The 15,740-nt window shown below is 29.7% G+C and overlaps 2 protein-coding genes across 2 annotated transcripts; both read left to right on the forward strand.

The window, feature by feature from the left end:
• The first annotated feature begins 4,519 nt into the window (after window positions 1-4,519).
• Window positions 4,520-11,536, forward strand: LOC123297696 (kinetochore protein ndc80-like). The gene is made up of 11 exons (XM_044879452.1): window positions 4,520-4,657; window positions 4,735-5,083; window positions 5,195-5,417; window positions 6,361-6,570; window positions 6,688-6,927; window positions 7,038-7,243; window positions 8,724-8,831; window positions 9,527-9,604; window positions 9,690-9,749; window positions 9,816-10,046; window positions 10,606-11,536. Exons 1-11 carry the CDS (start codon window positions 4,584-4,586, stop codon window positions 10,678-10,680), a joined length of 1,854 nt encoding a protein of 617 aa, XP_044735387.1. The 5' UTR covers window positions 4,520-4,583; the 3' UTR covers window positions 10,681-11,536.
• A 1,865-nt stretch (window positions 11,537-13,401) lies between these two features.
• LOC123298440 (TP53-regulated inhibitor of apoptosis 1-like) lies at window positions 13,402-13,955 on the forward strand. Its single transcript, XM_044880440.1, has 2 exons — window positions 13,402-13,715; window positions 13,782-13,955. Exons 1-2 carry the CDS (start codon window positions 13,569-13,571, stop codon window positions 13,887-13,889), a joined length of 255 nt encoding a protein of 84 aa, XP_044736375.1. The 5' UTR covers window positions 13,402-13,568; the 3' UTR covers window positions 13,890-13,955.
• The last annotated feature ends 1,785 nt before the right edge of the window (window positions 13,956-15,740 follow it).

Here is a 15,740-nt window from a genome sequence, read left to right on the forward strand (position 1 = left end):
TTATAGTGCCCATGTTTTCGATATTCGACTCCTTTAGAATATAAAACCGTAAAACTTCAAGTGTACTTATTTTAAGATACATTTTAACTCTTCAGAATAATGTTATTAGGCTAAAAATGAAGCCATTCAAAAAAACAAAATCTTTTGTAGCAATTATTTTCGATTTGGAGTTTAAGCCGCCTGGTTTAATATCCGAATGTACGCTGCTATTATTCAGTATTAATTAAAGTGAGAAATAAGCATGATTCTATCGAATTTTTTGTATGTTAACATTTAATGACATATTCATTAGAAAACAATGTCTATTGATATGCCAAAATCAGATATGGGCTTTGTTCGAATAAACAATAATTCACAATTTTTTTATTCGCGAATAAATTATTCACAAATATTAATTCCGTAGTTGTTTCATAGTTATTGTTGCTACAATGTGGTTATTCTTATTTATTATTCGTCATTCGAATAAATTTTGCCCATCTCTGGCCAAAATCATAGTCTTAATATTTGATTGAATCCAAGTACATGTGAAATTGTTTTTTTATTGATTTATTTTTTGTTTGGATGTAAATTAAATGATGAATTGAATGAAATATTGAAATCGAATATATTATTAAATATAATGCCAATCTTATTTCTTATAATCCAAAATCTTACATAATTTTAATAAAAGACATAATTTTAATTTTAAAATTATATAAATAGTTCATATTGTGATTGCGGATACATTGACGTACTAACATTTAAATAGGGTATTTATTATGTTTGAAAAAGTACTTTAAAATGTCGATTTTTCTAATAAAAAGCCACAAAAAATTATATTGCGGCAAAATAAACACGCTTTTAGGTCACTTGATATACAGATAAAAAATTACAGACTTTTAATTTTAATATAATAAAACAATAATGTGCTTTTATGACTCAAAATCAGAATATTTAAGTATATTTCTACATAAATTTTAATTTTTATCAAATTTCATAATTTATTTTTCAATACCGAAAGTACCCTATATTAATCCACATCACTCGGATCGATGAAGAACTTAGTAGTGTATCCATTTTAAATTATGATCAATTTTTATTTACTAGATTTGGTGAAGTAATCTATCATCTGAGGTTTTAGAAATGTAGCCCTGGAGCCCGTGACAATAAAACTACACTTACACGGATTTCGAAATTTCGCATTTGAATTAAAACTATTTAACGATAGGTACAATTTTCTTGAAAATAGATAAAATTTGCAATAAAATGGTCTCTTACAAATTAGTTTCCGTAAAAGTGCAAAATACTCGTAATTATTAAAAATAAAAATAAATATTTCTGCCAGGATAAACCCTGGCACACCTAGTCCATATTGTACCTATCGTTAAATAGTAGTGACGGGCTTCCCACTTAATGGCCATAATATTTGACTAAGCACCAGATAATGATTAAACAGACAAACATGAACAATGAAAGCAGTTCAAAAACATTTTTTAAGTACAATTTTTTAAGTTATGTTAAGAATTTACAAATAAATATTATTTATATTGATTGATTTGCAGTTGTAAGATGTAACGTATTTTTTAAAATGATCATCTCATCGTATTGTTAACTCTTTTAATTATCTTTAAAATTTAGGTTCTTTATGGTGGTTGTGTTAAGTTATACTCCTATTTTTAATTATTTTTATTGTGAATTTTATTTTTAAAAAGTTTGATTTTCACAATTTTATTAATTGTTGATCAATTTTATTTTTATTGTTTATAAATGTTAGGTGCAACAGTTTACAAACCAAAGGTTCACCGTATACGAGATTATTTGCTCGAATATAGATTTATCAGCCTTAAATGCAAAAGTCGAAATTAAATTAACTTTAAAGACAATTTTGGAAATAGCAAGTGGGGAATTTCCTATTTCAATTGGGATTTTGAAATAAATATTTTTTTTTTCAAAATCCCAATTTTAATTAAACTCCAAGAGATTTTACTCCTTATAATTCAGTCTAATTAAAAATTAAAAGGGCGTGAACGATGGATCAAATCATACTTCAGTTCTTGTCGCTTTTGACCTGGAAGAACTGGTTTTTCATCAAAAATTGTAAAATTCATTTTTAAAGGTTTAATTTGTAAAAGTTTGATATCAAGCGAATCAAGCCAGATAGTTTTTATACAACCGATAGTTTCGGAGATACAGCTTTTCAAAGTTTTTTTTGTTTTCAAGTTACAAGATTTTTCACAAAATTTCATCTTTCAAATTGTTACAGATAGAGCAAACGTTTAAATGCAAACAATGTCCCTTACAAAGAAATAAACAACTCTTAAACAAACTTTCGGTCCTATAAAAACCGTCTTCGTGTCAAATTGTTACAAATTTAACTTTCTTTAAAAATGAATATTACAATTTTTGATGAAAAACCAGTTCTTCCAGGTCATAACGACAAGAACTGAAGAAAGGTCAAAAACTTCCGAGTTCGAACACTTGGATTGACATTGACTTTACATTACAAAAAACATATATACCTGATTTGATGCAGCGTTCACCCCCCTTTTCATGTATAAATTGATTGAATGAATAGATTTTCTAAAGAAAATTTTGAATAAAATGAATCGAACAAATTTTAATTTTTTAAATAATGGAAACGGATTTTTTTACCACTCGTTCTGATTCAAAGTTTTGAATGTGAATGATTCGAAAACTCAAACTTCTGCTTAATTCTGATTCATTTCAATAAGAAAACTACATTGATTTTTGTACTACAATGGCAACTACTAAGGGAAGTATCCCTTTTATAAAACTCATTTTCGTTGAGATAATAGTCTTTGAAAATATTTGTACTTATTATAGTTTAGTAGGTAAATGAGAGCAAATCATACGGTGAGCTCTTGCTCTATTATTAATAAAATTTTATATTTTATCCATGAATATCTGACTTATAGTTTGTAAAATAAAAAGTCTCTCAATGTGAATAAAAAACATAGTACCTTATACAAACTTTTCGTTTTTATTTATTTTTTTATACATTATCGATTATAACAACATTAATAATTCTGGACCTTTATCCAAAGAATTTAACTAAGTCCTATTTATACTGGGTGTATCAGAAAAAATTTTTATTAATTGGGAGGCTAATAGAGAATGTCAAAACAAGCATTTTAGTATAATAAACATGTGTCAGAAATTGAATTCCTTTGGAACAACAGACCTCACAACTTTGAACCAGCAGAAACGCAAAAAAATAGCGTCGTCTCTTACAATATAATATCGGCTTAATCCCAATTATCGGCTTTTGGACATCTGCAATAACCAAATTCCATTTGAAAGCGCGTTTAAGCTCTAGGTCTAATGTTCTAATGAAATATTTGTAAAACCGTACGTCAATATAAGTGAAAAGTTCCATTAGCTGCTAAAAGTTCGTAACTGGACTTTGTGTGGTGGTGAATCCAAAGGTCCGGTTACATTTGCGTCATCTGGAATGTAATGCCGTTTCATAATTGAAAAGCCATCTACAGAAATGTGCGACCATGTGCAGCCACAAAATAATTGTAGAACCAAACGAACTTTCGAATTTTGTGTGACGATTACAGATGGCACTACCAACTAAACGAAAATTTATGTTAGAAGATTGAAAAGTTGATGTATTGAAAGAGATGTATTGAAAAGTTACCAGGGACATATTCACGAGGGTTGTTAGAGCTTAGATCATACTAGATAGGCCCAACGTGTACCAAGTATGTATATACATTTTTGCTTCACAGAGAAAATTAACAAAGACAACAATACAATATTCAAACAACTGACAGAGAAACACAATGGTTCAATTTGACAGTCAATTTATTTAATCGTTTATGGTTTATTAGAAGAACATTGATCGAGATACTGAAAACTTAGTAAGGTCTTGTAAAGCATGTGCAAGCGTTCAAAATGACGCATCGAAAGTACACGTACATCCATGGGATCGAGTAATCGATCATCTACAGAAGGACTGGATACCAACAGCGAGCGTGGAGAACATCCAGGTATTCGGCGGTCGAAACGTATATGTCGACCAGTGTACTTACATATATTTACATATATTTACATTCCGGATATGCAAAAAAGTGTGTGACGTATATGTTGATAATTGTGAAAACACACTCAGTAATAAAACAGAATTACAATTTTACCGTTTTCCTGGATATTCTTATGAATAGGCCTTTTCATCATGTCATAAGCGCAAGTGCAGAGTTTATTTTTTCGTACTGACAGCAATAAGTAGGACTAAGATAGAAGATATTTGTTATTCATTTTATTACATTGGTTATAAATCATTTAGTACGAAACAAATGTGAATCGTGATTTTAAAATGAAAAGCCCTATTAGAGAGAAAATAAAACACGAGATGGCGTTCCATTTTACTCACCTTTTAAACAGAGATTGTACTCCTTTCCTCTACCCTCCACACATATATGTTAGTGATAGATAATATTCCTGTTAGTAATTATAATAATAGTCATAATTATTTTGTTGTTTTCGTTACAAAAGTTTTAAACATTTTTTAAATCAAACACAAAATATCAATTTATTAAATTTATTTTATTATAAACGTTTCTCTAGCATTCTATAATATGGATCCTTCAAAAAGAATACCACCACGTGCAAAAGTTACATTTGAAAGTGCAACAAATGTAAACCCTAAAGAGTAAGTTCCAAAAAAAATAAAATATATATATAGGTACAGGTACATTTAAAAATACTAATCATGTGTTAAATGAATAGGCCTCAGTCAAAAATTCCAAAACGATTACCATCTAGAAGTTTATCTTTATCAAGAATATCAGATGTAAGAGGTCATTCGTCTTTGGAGCCCTCTTCACAAATGATTCGATCGAAAACTACACTAACTACAACACCTCTCATGAAGAACAAATCGGTGAATCCACAGCAATTATTTCCTCCGCCACCATTTTCTGATTGTCATGACCGATTATTGCCATCACCAACAAGCTCTAGAAAACAATCAAGACAAGTGAGTGGATCAGCAGTAAAGACTAACGCACAACGCTCTAAAGATGTTGATACTCGACCATTCGATGATAAAAAATGGCAACAATCCCAATCACAAAAGGTAAGTTTTTCTTTTAAATTAAAAATGATTAAGCTAGTTCAAATGTTGCTATCGAAACATTAACAGAATGTCTAAATAACTAACTTAATTAGCTTCACTTGTTTCTTACAGATTCAACAGTATTTACAACGCAACGAATGGAAAAATGCTGATGGATATTCATTACGACCTTTATCCATAAACACCTTCATTGAAATATGTAATTTATTATTTACAAAATTGGATACAAAATTGGTAATAACGAAAGAAAATTATGTAGAAGAATTACCATTTATTCTACGTTCATTGGGCTATCCGTCTTCTCAAAACCTTAAAAAATCATTAATGAAAGCAGGTGAGTCTATTGTTTATTATTAAGAGGTTTCCCCTGTGTGATGAGAGAGCAGTTAGAAGAAACACATTTTGGCAAGTTCATTTGAAAATAAGGTAGATTCAGCACATGTAACCGCACGGAATGAACTTGAATCATCTAAAACTCCCGAGTATTTCTATGTTGGCAAGTTCAGATAAGTACTTGAAACTTTAAACGCATTTATCTCAAAATTTTTTTTTAAACATCCCTCCATCATAACTCGAGAACGGTTCAACCGATTCACTTGAAAATAAGGTCGATTCAGCACATGTAACCGCACGGAATGAACTTGAATCATCCAAAACTCCCGAGTATTTCTATGCTGGCAAGTTCAGATAAGTACTTGAAACTTATTTTTCTCAAAATTGTGTTTAATATTTAAAAACATTAATGTATTGTTTCTCAAAAACTAACCGTTAAAAGAAAAAACTGCAAGATTAAGGATGAAAAAAAGCAATTTTAAATAAAAAGCTTGATTTTTCTTTTATATGGAGTTGGATTCAGTCTAAATCAATTCTGAAAATTTCAGGGGGAGTTACCCGATTATTTAAATAAATAAATGTCTTCAAAAGTAGAAAAAAACTATTTAAAGTTAAAATCTTAATAACTTAAAACGTTGTGCCTGACTAATTAAGGATGTATGAGCACGACAATATAAGACGAAAAGTAAGAATAAAATTTTTCGATATCTAGAGTAATTATTTAGCTTTTGATATTTCGAAAACCAAGGCAGATATCGAAAAATTTTATTATTATTTTTCGTCTAAAATTCATGAAGTTATAACAACATTCATCATCAAAGTTAAAAATAAATTACAAATAATTTCAACCCTAAGTCTAAAATTGGCTTAGTACTCGTACTACATTAATTAAGAAGTAAATTACAAGAAAAAAAGATTAAATAAAATATTTTTATATTTTGCAGTAAATATTCCGAGAAATTGGCCAATGGCTGTTGGTATATTGAGTTGGATTGTAGAACTAGTTGAAGGATTTGAATCCTTTGATTATGAATCACATATTCCAAACAAACAGAAAATTATGGCGAATGCTCTTTTTGACTCATATCAAATATTAACTAAAAATCCTGATGGCGAGGTCGAAATACCTATAAATCATACTTTCGATCAGTTGGGTAAGTACTGTTTGAAAGTTATTTTTTTCCATTTTATTCAATTTATATGATATTTAAACAATTAACTTATATATTTATTATTTCCTGTATTTACTGAATTAATTATATTTTTTTTAGTTAAATGTGAAAATCTAACCGATGATGATTTTAATAATGTGAAGAAACAAATTGAAGAAATAGAAAGAAAATTGGAAAATGTAGTCCATGAGGAACATAAATTATTGGAGACCCAAAATGATTATGAAAATAAGAAGCGTCACATCAGTACGATGGAACAAAAAGTTTTAGAAAAGGAGAATTTAAAACAGAAAAAAATAAGCCAAATTAAACAGCTCAAAACAGATTTGAATGAAAATGGTAATATAATTTTTTAAATATAAAATTTCAAAATATATGGGGAGTTGAAAATGGAAAATTTATTGAATTTAAAACATTTATTTCAATAGTTTTTTTTTTGTTTGTTTTAGAATATATTTTAAATAATTTGTTCAAAGAAAAAGAAAGTTTATTAAAAACTATTAAAAGTCAAGGTGTGGATAAAGAAGAATACTTAGCAACATTAAATAATTGCGAAGAGCTAGAACAAGATATTGCAAGTTTAAATAAACTCATAGAAAATTTAAGAGAATGTACATATGTGGAAGAAATGAAAATGAAACGAAAATATGAACGGGTTAGTATGCAAATTTAGAAATTCACTCATTCATTCATTCAAAGAAATCGGTCGAGTAGAACTTGAGATAACATGTCAATCACCTCCAAAAATGTATTTTCAAGATAAACGCGTTTTAATTTAGAGAAACAACTCATTTTGAATTAATCGGCGATCCCAGATCCATGAATTGGACCTTCTACTTCGTATGCAATGTCTTGCATAGTTATTTCTGCTAACCGAGCTGTTTTACCTTCTTTTGAAGCAGCAGAAGGTTGAGGTACAGAACTATCATTTCAAATTTCCTTACCAGAAAATCCGCTGTATCTCCGAAAATAATTCGAATTTTGAAAAATCCGTTGAAAGGCATATTCTTAAGGGTTTAACCTTTAAAAATATGTAAAAAAAATCGATATCTTCAAATTTTTAGACCAAAATACTAACTTAATTATAGTCTTAGAAACTTAACAATTAACAAAATGTTTTTTTAACTTCCCGCTAAGAAAATAGGGAAGTTATTGTTTTCACCCCGTTTTGCCAAAATCGAGTTTTCATCAGATCTCGACGTTTTCATAAACAAAAAATTCATAAACACCAACTTTACAAATTTTTTTGTCATAATTTAAAAAAAAACGAACCAAATTGTAGTGCAATTTTACCGTTAATCTAAGTCAGCTAAAGACCAATTGAGCAAAAATCAAATTTACATTCTATTTATTTGTTGTCATTTCCAACGGCGGTGTGGTAGGCTTGGTAGAGTGTTGAACTTCTATTCCATAGGTTTAAGGTTCAAAGCTCATGCACGTCGATCACCGTCAATTGTTCAACCAATACACAATATATGATCTGGAAGTGGTTATCTGAGGAACGCATTACTAAGGGCACTGATGGCACAGTTCCGATTCGTCTCGACGGTAGTACAAGTACGCTAAGAATAACCCGCATCAGATCATTCTGTGGCCAGATTGAACAGCTGTATTGAAGAACAATTGAAGAGCCGTTTAAGCGACTGTCTGATGGTGATCCTCACCATCACATACAGTTTTTGTTTAATTTTTTGACAAAATTTAACAAACGAACCAGAGAGGTGTCAGTTGTTCGTGCTTTTGACTAAGGATACAAAGTATCTCAGTCCGTATCAAAAGCGGGATCCCTGTTAATTAAAAAAAAATTCATAAACACCAACTTTACAAATTTTTTACTTCCCGCTAAGAAAATAGGGAAGTTATTGTTTTCACCCCGTTTTGCCAAAATCGAGTTTTCATCAGATTTCGACGTTTTAAGGTGTCAGGAAGCTTCCCTGAATACTTCCGAGAGGGTGTCTGTATGGCTGTATGTATGTATGAGTGTGTGTGTGTGTGTGTGGATGTATGTAAACCTCTCATAACTTTTGAACGGCTTGTCCGATTTGATCGCGGTTGGTGCCATTCGAAAGGGCTTGACCAAACTTAGATTCAACTCAGGGTCAATCGTTTTCCAAATTTTTATTTTTATTTTGTAGGTTGTACGATTAAGCGAGGAGTTCAATAAGAAATGTTTATCAAATATTACAGAATTAAATTCGTTTGCAGTTTACAACGTTACTTTGACGAATCCAAACACTCACCACGTAAGTAAATCAGTTTTAAAATAATAGTGAAAACAAACAATTGACTGAGTTAATTGTTGAACTATCCTATATGGAAAGTGTTGAATATCAGTGTTTGCTTTATTTTTTATAAATAAGAAGAGTTTAAAAAACTAACGCAATTATGGCGACATTTATTTGGTTTTCGAAAATTTTTGAAGCTACTTATAAGAAACTTTTTTCCTATCTCTAACGGCTTACAAGATGGGTCCTACGGATCCAAGATCCTATTGACCTATGTTGCTCATTTACGAACTTAGCCTCACTTTTTACGCCCTAAGCAGGCTATAAAAATTTCAGCTTGATATCTCATTTCATTTTTGAATTATCTTGTCCACAGACAGGCGGGCAGACCTACGGGCAACCGGAAATGGGCTAATTAGGTGATTTTATGAACACCTATACCAAAACTTTATATTTCGGGGATCTACTTATGTAAGCTAAAAAAGGGTAGGGGTTGAAAATTGAATCAATTTGATCATAAATTCAGGATCAGTTACTTAAAAATCACCGTTACATGTCTTTGAAATGTTCAAAAAAATGGTTAAAAAATTATTTATTTAGTGTGTCTACTTATGTGGGGTAAAAGAGGGTGAGGGGCCTTAAATTAAACATACAATTTTTTCTTAAGAAAAAGGTTCGTTTATTGTACTAACATGTTTGCTTGATTTTTGTAGGTTTTATTAGACTTAAAAAACAAACTGATGAAAACTTGGGAAGAACAATTACAGGAAAGTGAAAAATTAGATTTAGAGGTAATTAATAATAAAAATTAAGTTTCAAAATCGTTCTAAATTTTCGAAGAGCAATATTTATATTTTTATAAATATTATATTTTAGGCAACTGAAATTGCTGAATTAAATAAAAAAATGGAGCAATTAAAAATTATCGACAGTCAAGTATGTAAAAGTTTTTCCCCAAATTGTTACTCATCGTCTTAATGTTTAATAAAAATAATCTTTCAGGAAATACCAAAACTTAAACATGAAAATGAATTATTGCGGGAAAAAATTGATAAAGCTAAAAATATGATTCAAAATTATCAAATTGAAACTGAAAGACATATAAAACAATATAAAGAGTGTGAATCAAAAATAGTTGAAGTGGAGAATCTACAAAAGAAAATGATTTCAGAATCGGAAAAATTATTTAAAAAAATGGAGGAAGAGTATTTTGCATATGGATATTCGGTTGTGGTGAGTTTAAGGAGTTATCCAGTTACAATTTTCAAGGAATCGATTTTTTTTTAATTTCCGGAATGTATAGGGTATTCTTTCGATCTCTTTTTTGAGATAAGTTCATTTTCGTCACCAAAAGCTGGATAGCGTTATTCACATAAGTTTAAAAGTTGAAAAATCGAACTTTTGCTTATAACTCGAAAACAAAAAGTTTTTGTTGATGCCAATGAAGTTGTCTCAAAAAGAGAGATCGGGAGAATACTATCCATTTTGTCTATCTAGTATGGTTATGGAGATACCGAGATTAAAACATCGAATTTGGTCTACTCTGTTCATATATTTAAGTATATTCTCTGAAAATTTTAAGTTGATCTGAGAAATATTCAATAAAATAAACACATAAATAGAAAATGATTTTAACTGAGTGTAAATGTCTTTTGAAACTTTAAATGCATTTTTCTCGAAGCATTGTTTTCAAAGCCAGTGAGCAAGAACCTTATTTTAAAATTTCTTTACCCATTCTCTTAATATAGAAACTTAACTTTAACCCCAATGTATTTTTATTTGTGTTTTTCAGGCACACCTAGAAGAAATATATGGTAAATTGGATGCGAGCGTCAAGATGATGAAAGAAGCTCTAGGTGAAAAATAATTTCCTAAAAGCCAGTTAATCAAGGTTTTATCATCATTAATACACACTTTCAAATAATTTATGCTTTTCCGTAAAACGGACTCGAATTACAATAAGAAAGTCTTGCTTCTGATGTTACAGTGTTGACAATCCTGTTATTTGAAATAAAATTCATGAAAGCAATGGAAAATAACAACAAAAATACAGATAAGAAATATAATTATTCCAAGTAGTCAAAATATTAAAATGTTTGAATGCTTTTTCCATATTTTATAACTTTATTCAAAATGCAAAACGTCGTATGTTAAACTATGCTTTTAAAGAAGCTACGCAGGAGGTACTTTTTCGTGGTAGTTTCGTTTAGGTCTCTGCGTATAGGTCCGTGAACTATATTGGCTTAATGAAGCACCCAACCTCAATCTTGAAAGCATAAATAATGTAGGAAAATCAATGATAAATATATTGCGATAAATAGTGAAAGTATATCGGATAGTGGTCCAATTAATTTATCAAAGTCTTTGCCTGTCGTAGGACCGAGAAAAATTTGCCGTTTTGGAATACCGCATCTACATTTGGATAAAATTTGTATTTTAACACCACTAACGGATAATGAAAAGAACCAGATACACTGGCACTAACTATAATAGAATTTGGATGCTGTAGAGTTAAGGGAGAGAAAAAATGAAATTTGAACCTTAGGGTAATTTCTTGAGCAAATTAAACTCTCACGAAATTCATATTTGTTAGCTCTTAGGTCAAATTGATATTGGATATACAGATAGTCCTTCTTTTTTAAGTTGGCATATGCTTAAAACTCGATAAATAAATTTAATGGAGGAAAATGCTTCAAACGAAAAATATTAATTTCAAACGTACATTTCTTATACTGGTTCCGAATTTTATCTAAGTTTTCAGGTTCAATTAAAACCTTACCATGATTCATAAATAACAAACATTAGATGAACGCTTTAAATTACAAAGTTGTTTTTTAACATTTTTTTGTAAAGCGAATAGTTTAGACAGTAATTGATAGCAAAAAAATCTAGTTTTTTGTGCGTTTGTTCATTTTGTCAAAAACAAACCACTTTTATTGGATTTATTGGAAAATTTTTTTCGTAGAAAGTCTAGATTTCTGAGCTTTTTTTTAAGCCCTAAAACCTAGGTCAACTAGTTTAATGTTTGCGTAAGATGTGCGCCTGCACACCCGACATTTTTTGCTTGGAGCATTTTTATCGATAAAACTTATTTATCGAGTTCATCGTTCATTCGCTCAAGCATATGTCAACTTTAAAAAGACACATATATAGTTATCATTATGCCATATGTATAAATATATCTGATTCTATTTCTTCACAAAGATGTAGTTCTGCACTTTGAGATTCAAGCGATCGCGTAGCTTTAGAGTAGAATATTAAAATTGTAAATAGCTGAAAATATTATAATAATATATTTTAATAAATTTTATTTTATACAATATTTTTATTTTATTAATATTAACCGAGTATTTGCTTATTTTCCTTCCCGTCTTTGTCTTCATCAGAGCCCGATTCAGAGGGTGGGAGGAGCGAGCCGGGCGATCGAATCGTTCCGGGGAACATTTTTGTGTAACACCTATCCTCCAAGGTCACGAAGTGTGTGTACCTCAAAAAAATTTTTTCCTTATTGGGTTTTTCCACAATTTGTTTCCGTAGAAACAAATTATTTAATTTTAATCATGTCAATGAGAATCATATAAATTTAGCCAAAATAGAAATAATAAACATGTTTGGAAATCGTGGTAAATAAAAATTCACTTTAGGATAAATTTCTAAAAATTTAAAAAATTTCGTAATGTTTCTTATCAAAAACAACTACAAGTAATCTTAACACTCAAATTGATTTGAAGGTAATCTAATCAATATATTTTTCCGTTTTAAATATTAGAAAATTCCTTTGGAAAATTCTGTAGCGTATTTGAGAAATTCATAACTAGATGGCACGTTATGTTTTGGAATTCTATTTATGTAGTTTAAAGCTCAGTCTACAGTAGTTGTACGTCGTTGTCGGCTGTTGCTATTGAATGTCTAAAACTGTTTTGAATGTTTAGAAACGGTAAGATAATGAAAATCAGTAAAAAAATTAAGTTATGGCGTAAAGTGTCGTAAAACATAAAGACACGAACAATAAGATTAAGACACGAACCCATATAACAAGAATGTGAAACTCGAGTGGAGAAGGTTGCAGGAAAAAAGTGCCTATCTGGGCGAGGTCGAGTAGTTTGTACTTCGCATAAGGCTGTCTTTTGTTTTCAATTTTTGTCTTTTGTTTTAAATCAATTTAAAGTGTGAAAGCAATTTCAATTGTTTTAATTGTGTAAACATCGCTTTCTCTCTCATTCGAGAGAAATACAGCCTGACGCGCAATACAAAGTACGCAACGACCGATGACTAGACCCCGCGTAGATAGGCGCTGTAAATTCTGTCACTGGCGCTTATAGCTCGGCAAAGGGCTGGGAATTTCAAATCCTTCTTATATGGGTTCGTGAATAAGGTTTTTTCTAACATTAGTAAGTTTTTAGCGAAATAGTTATTCAATCTTTTATTTTCGTTATAATAAATCGCTTTCGTATAACCCTAAAATATTGTAGTTGTAGATTTTATAGTTTATAACTACAGTCGAAAATTGCACATCGGTTGTAAGGAGGGCTTTACATTTTAGCCATGCTTCTCGCTGAAACTGGTGGGGATTGAACAAAAATGACATTCGGATCATTATTGTATTACTGTGATAGGATTTTTGAGGTTATTAAGTAAATAATATTGATATTTCATCATTTTTGAAAAAATTACAGCACAATTTAAGTAACTTAAAGTAATATTTAGCTTTTCATATTTTCCATTCAGAAAACAACTTTAAGGCACAAATTTAAAATGAATAGTATTGGTTCATCGTGTAACGAACTAAAGCGAAAATACGATGATTGTTTTAATGTTTGGTTTGCTGAACACTTCCTGAAAGGAAAAACAGACGATTCAATGTGTGCACCTTTTTTCAAAGTGTATCAACAATGTGTTAAGGTAATTTTTAATATTGCCAACAATGCTTTCAACAATATTAACCGAATAATTCTTTTCATTTTACAGAAAGCCATGAAAGAACATCAAATTGAATTTAGTGAAGTAGAAAAAGATCTTTTAGGATCTGAAAATGAGTGTAAAGTTCCACCAAAATCAAATGCTAGTGCTAGTTGATAAATCGTTAAAATTATGTTCCGTCAATCGTTACCGTTAGTAATAATTTTGTTTTTACCCGTTAGTATTCGATTTTTTTTTTTAAAATATCTTGTAAATGACAATATGCTTTATTTTTTAATAAAAAGTAATTTTATTGTATAATTATTTGCATATTGAAGGAGTTTTTCTATTTTAATCACTTCATTTTCAAAAAAGAATAAAATGTTATCAGTCTTTTATAAGTTGTATTTTAATTCAATAGATGGCAGCATAGTACTAAAAAAGAAAAATATGAATTATGGTTGGAATTATGTATTCATATTTCATAACGATCATGGAGGTTATAAAGAAGGAGAACGATCGCTATGTACTAAAGCATTAGCGCACCTGTCCCTGAAAATTTGTAGAATTTATAGTTCAATTTCAGCCACCAGCCGCGCCCAACAGCCCGCATTTAATGATACAACTTAGCGATCCCAGCGCCTCACTTATTTTGTCCATATTTTGGGGACAATATTTTCTATTGCGATCGTTCTCCTTCTTTATAGCCTTCATGATAACGATACTGGATATTGTTTATTCGTGTTTTAAAAACAATATGTGTAATATTGTAAAACAAAATATTGATTATTGTTGTAAATATTAAAATAAATAAGATTTGGTGTGGATGGTTTTGTCTTGAAATTTTTTTCCCGTTCTCCGAAGATACAGTCTGATCATTTCAATCCACCTTTTTAATATTATCATGAAAAAATAAAAACAGTTTTATTATTGATAACTGGTAGTTTAAACTTGCCAACTGGTGATAATAATTCGTACTAATTAAAATCAGAAGATCCTAATTCAGTAGTTAAAATTTTGACTACCAAATGGCAATACTTGTACTTACCATTTTTAAGACCAATAAAAATCAGGGTTCGAAAATATCCGATATTTATTATAAATATCAAAATATCGGATATTTTTAATATATATCCGATATATATCAAAATTTTGATATTAAAAAAAAACTAAAATGTTTTAAAGGCTTTATTTACTTAGGCACTTAAAATCAGACAAATGAAACCAAAATATAAAATATTCTTCTAGATCAGGCAAAATCAATTAAAAATAATAAAATTTTTATAAATAAAAATCAATTAAAAAAAAAAACCCCATTTTATAAATTGTTATCAGTCAATGGTCATAGCTACACTTAGGCAACAAAACAATAAACATTACAAATAATAACTCTCGAGTATAATCAGTCAATTAGTTATCAAATCAGTCATCAGTCATTCGTAATAAACTGTTAATTATCAAATAAAAAATAAAAAAAAACGTCGTTTCATAATTGTGCTTGGTTTGACTGCAAGGAAGATAAAGCTAGATCATCTTCCGATTCTGAATCTTACTTAAACTTACTCTTTAGTAACGAACTTTAACTGACACGAGACGATTTGAGCTTAGTATTAGTAGGTTTTAACTCTACTCCAATATTGATGTCATTGGTAATTCAAAATATTTTAAGTGTTTTTTGAATAGATTAGATAGGACCTCGCAACGTGCAATCGAAAACCTCCGTGAACTTGGCATACAACTTGCGAAAATCGTAAAAATTTTCACATGAAAAAATTTTTCCAAAATAGTATTGTACCTTGCAAATTACCCGGAAAATTGTGTTCGAAAAAATGAGTCGCATCCCACTTCTTTGGAAGTGAAATTCGAATGTACCTAAACATATTTCGTGTCAAATGGTGAAAATCCCATCTTCCTAGCATGAAATAACTGAAAAATGTTATTTTGGGGGATTTTAGGATTTTCTTGGGAATTAAAATGAAAAGTTTAAGTTTCCCGATTTACCTCGTAGATTTCAAGCAATTCAAAAAA

The sequence above is a fragment of the Chrysoperla carnea genome, chromosome 4 (assembly GCF_905475395.1).
Source record: "Chrysoperla carnea chromosome 4, inChrCarn1.1, whole genome shotgun sequence".
In the NCBI taxonomy this organism is placed as follows: Eukaryota; Metazoa; Arthropoda; class Insecta; order Neuroptera; family Chrysopidae; genus Chrysoperla; species Chrysoperla carnea.